The following is a 4,108-nucleotide window of genomic DNA, read 5'->3' as shown; positions in this document are numbered from 1 at the left end:
ACATATTACAAAACAGTACAATATGATCATATTTATATGCTGTATTTATAAACGTGTGAATATACTCAGTAATCATTTTCTATGTGGTAATATCTGCAGCTCTGAATATATATGTAACATTCAACACTATAAGTTCATAGAGTGATATGTGTGCAGCATGCGTGTTGGGTTGAAGGTTGCATCATTTCCCCATCGGTGAATCTGTGTGCTTGTATCAGGAAAGACTTTACAGACGATCAGCGTGGAAATGAATCGGCAGGTTACACACACCACACGCCGCATGGAGCACTACAGAGGTGAGTTACACACGCCGCATGGAGCACTACAGAGGTGAGTTACACACACCACACGCGCACGGAGCACTACAGAGGTGAGTCGTGTGTACCGTAAATACGCAGAAACACACACAGTCAGTCAATGACACAAATATAAATGTTGTAGCTRCTCACTCAGTCATCATGTTTATTAACACACGTACACACGCACACACACCCATACACTCACACAGACACACACACACAGAGCAAAGTGGTGAGTCACCCACACACAAAGTGGGTAAACGACAAAGACATGCTCGCAAATATACATGGCATATGCATAAAGCACTTCTAACAGGATTTAYTCACAKACAGACACRTTCATCATGCAGTGTAAATATATGACAGACAGAAAGCATGCAGTTAATTCTATTTATGTTTTACACATACTGCACATATCAGCCACCCAACCCACGGGGTAGTTGAGAAAAACAAGTTTGATACATGACATATGATATAATACGTGCCGATAAAAAAAGTAATAAAGCATTATATCTGAACACTTTAAATAAAGTGGTACCACTAGGTTCTATTTCATTCCCCGTTAAATTGTATTTGGTTCTATTTCATTCCCCTTTAAATGGTATGTGGTTCTATTTCATTCCCCTTTAAATGGTATTTGGTTCTATTTCATTCCCCTYTAAATGGTTTGTACGTGTGARTGTAAGTGGTGTGTCCCTTCCATGTTTCCATCTATAGGGACATTCAGCTTGTGGTGTCATCCCAAGTTTGAGGACCGATGTCATTCTGTGGTGGAGTTTATCGAGCGAGCCATTATGCACTCCAAAAATGGAAAATTCCTCTACTTCCTGCGTTCACGTGTGCCAGGTAAAAACGTCCCCCATTCCTACACGGCCTAACCAATTAGATGTTTATGTGAACTACCACATAGTGTTGTGGTTGTAATGACAGTAAGCATAGCATACAAGGTTGCTGAGAGGTTACGAGCATCTGTATTGGTTGTTTGTGCTCATTCGTGTGTGTGCGTGTCGAATGTGTGTGTGTGTGTGTGTTCCAGGGCTCCCCCCTACCCCAGTGCAGCTGCTCTACCCAGTGTCCCGGTTCAGCAACGTCAAGTCCCTGCAGCACCTCTGTCGCTTCTGCATCCGACAGATGGTCCGCATCGACCACATCCAGGAGCTGCCGCTGCCCAAGTACTGCCATACTCAATTTATCAAAATATTGATTTAGTCATTCATTTTARCCTTGTATCTGTTTTCTTGGAAATAGTTGTTAGTGAATTAGCATTCTCTCCTGAGCTTTGACAGAAATGCCTCAGCATATTATTTTAGTTTAAATAAAGAACTCATGGAAATAATCCTTGATTGCTGACAGACTAGACATGGATGATGCGCTTTGAGACCAAGTGAAAAGTGCTATTTATAGCAGCTGTACTTTAATGCAATCCATCATCATCATCATCATCATCAGTTTCCTTTATTTAATGGAGTGTTATACACAGAGAGAATACTACTTAATGCAATCCATCATCATCATCATCATCAGTTTCCTTTCTTTTATGGAGAGTGTTATACACAGAAAGAATATTACTTAATGCAATCCATCATCATCATCATCATCATCAGTTTCCTTTCTTTTATGGAGAGTGTTATACACAGAGAGAAAACTACTTCACATGCTAAACATAATGTAAAGATATCTTTTTGCATAAGGGGTTACTCATTTGACCTCTCCCTCTCCAGACCACTGATCATGTACCTGAGGAAGTTCTACTACTATGATGCAGAGGAAGAGATGTACCTGTCAATCAAGAGCATTCGACCAGGGGCTGGAGTAGAGAAAGAGGCGGAGTCTCAGACGTAACTGGAAGAGGTGTCTGCTGGTCTGCCAGTCTTCCAGCATCAGCCAATCAAAGTCCTCGGCACCCTGTGAATCCAGTCGGCTGCAGTCAAAGGGATCCAGATGACCTAGCCCTTCTCTTGACTTTGGCCAATGAGAGTAGAAAGGGACAGTAGTGGGCCTACCATTTTTCAGCTGAATTTGATTTATGACATGGATAATCAGCCTATAGAGCAGGGGTATTCAATCTTACCCTACAAGGTCCGGAAGCCTGCAAGTGTTCGTTTCTACCTGATCATTCATTTTACCACCTCGTCTAAATCAGTCCCTGATTAGAGGGGAACAATGAAAACAAGCAGTGGACTGGCTTCAAGGTCCAGAGTTGAGTTTGATGTGTGTATAGAGTATGGGCAAGAATTTGAAACCAGTCGCAACAAAAACCAGTTCATGGTTAGGTCATTTCCATTTCAACACAATCAGTAAAACAATTATACAAAAAAAAATTCAGCTCAGATTAAAAATATAATTTATTAACCCTTAGTGTAGACCTGCTGGGCCTTCTTATCCAATTTCCTATTTCAATGTATATCACAAACCCATTTACACAACTGGATTCTCTCTATAGAGGCAAATCACCAATATGCTGGCATAGTTAGTGTCAAGTTCATTGTTGTCCATCCATTAGTTGCCCCCAACATAGGAGCATGTGTGTAAAATCATCCTTCGTCTTTGTGTGTGTGTGTGTGTTGTGTGTGTTTGTGGTGGGTTGTGTGTGTGTATGAATAGGATAACAATGAAAAAAGGGCTATGAAATAAGCATATGTTTGGTAGGGGGGAACTAAAAAGCAAACAGTCAAAATTACAGGATGAGTTGATGTTTTTGTCAGTGCAAGTGTTTAAAAACTATTCTGTGTTAAGATTGACATTGCCTTTATGCTTTGCTGCTCTTGTCCCGACACTATACAACAGGGTGTGTGTTGTCATTGGTGGTTTAGTTATCAAGAGTGTATGATAGAGTAAAAACATTTGACTTGATGCTGTTTACACACTACTTAATTATTACATCAGTCTGTATGGATTGAAAGGGCCATGTTCATCATTACGCAAAAACACCCACACAGGGAACTGACATATACTGAGGTAAAAACATTAGGATCAACTTCCTAATTTGAGTTTGTCCCGCCCCTCATGAAGGCCTGCAGTGTGTGTCAGTGGTCATGTGTCACTATGTATGTGTCGATTGAGGTGTGCATTACCTCAGAACGCCTCAATTTGCAGGTAGGACTCTACAAGGTGGTGAAAAGTGGTTTTCCACAGGATGCTGGCCCTGTTGACTCCACTGCTTCCCACAGTTGTGTCAAGTTGGCTGGATGTTTCCTTTGGGTGGTGGACCATTTGGTTGATACAACAGGAAACTGTTGAGCGTGAAAAACATAGCAAAGCTGTTGCATGTTCTTGACATACCTCAAACCGGTGCGCTGGCTCCTACTACCACTTTACTTCAGTCAATTAAAAATGATAGTGCAAAAGAGGGAAGCCATATTTTCTTCTTTTTACTGAAAATGCTTGAGCCTGTGGCCATAGCTTGGGTACGAGGAAACAGAATGATGAGGCAATACAACATCTAGAGGATTTTTGACAATTAAAAACCAAACAAACAAAAGAGTAACCATGGCCTCCTGTGGGCCCAATTGGAAATCCCACAACAACCCTCATAGCAACAGGGAGGAAGAAAACAAGGAAGTTATGAGTAATGGGAAAAAATAGTAGTACAAAATGGACCAGTGCATCAAGCTTCCAGTTCATAGGTACAAGGAATACTCTGCTCCAGGATTGATTCTAAAGTCTAGGTTCAAGTGTTGTTGTTTTGTTTTTCGGTTGTTACAGGCTAGAAGAAGTCCGTTCTTCCAGTCCGTTTCACGAGGCTGTGTCCTTATTTTTGGGGTCCCTGCCTCAATGGTGTGCACTCCGTATGGCAATTTTCAGCATTC

General features: G+C 41.4%; 1 protein-coding gene across 1 annotated transcript in view; it reads left to right on the top strand.

The window, feature by feature from the left end:
• LOC112067982 (suppressor of cytokine signaling 7-like) overlaps positions 1 to 2,290 on the top strand; it is a 7,302-nt gene extending 5,012 nt beyond the window's left edge. The window contains exons 5-8 of the mRNA XM_070437981.1: positions 219 to 296; positions 973 to 1,145; positions 1,336 to 1,471; positions 2,021 to 2,290. Coding sequence (XP_070294082.1) covers positions 219 to 296; positions 973 to 1,145; positions 1,336 to 1,471; positions 2,021 to 2,141 — 508 coding nt within the window. The 3' untranslated portion in view covers positions 2,142 to 2,290. The remainder of the gene's footprint in view (positions 1 to 218; positions 297 to 972; positions 1,146 to 1,335; positions 1,472 to 2,020) is intronic.
• The last annotated feature ends 1,818 nt before the right edge of the window (positions 2,291 to 4,108 follow it).

The sequence above is a fragment of the Salvelinus sp. IW2-2015 genome, unplaced genomic scaffold (genome assembly GCF_002910315.2).
Source record: "Salvelinus sp. IW2-2015 unplaced genomic scaffold, ASM291031v2 Un_scaffold19, whole genome shotgun sequence".
In the NCBI taxonomy this organism is placed as follows: Eukaryota; Metazoa; Chordata; class Actinopteri; order Salmoniformes; family Salmonidae; genus Salvelinus; species Salvelinus sp. IW2-2015.
Note: the sequence above shows the minus strand (reverse complement) of the source record. Positions and strands in the feature narration are given on the sequence as shown.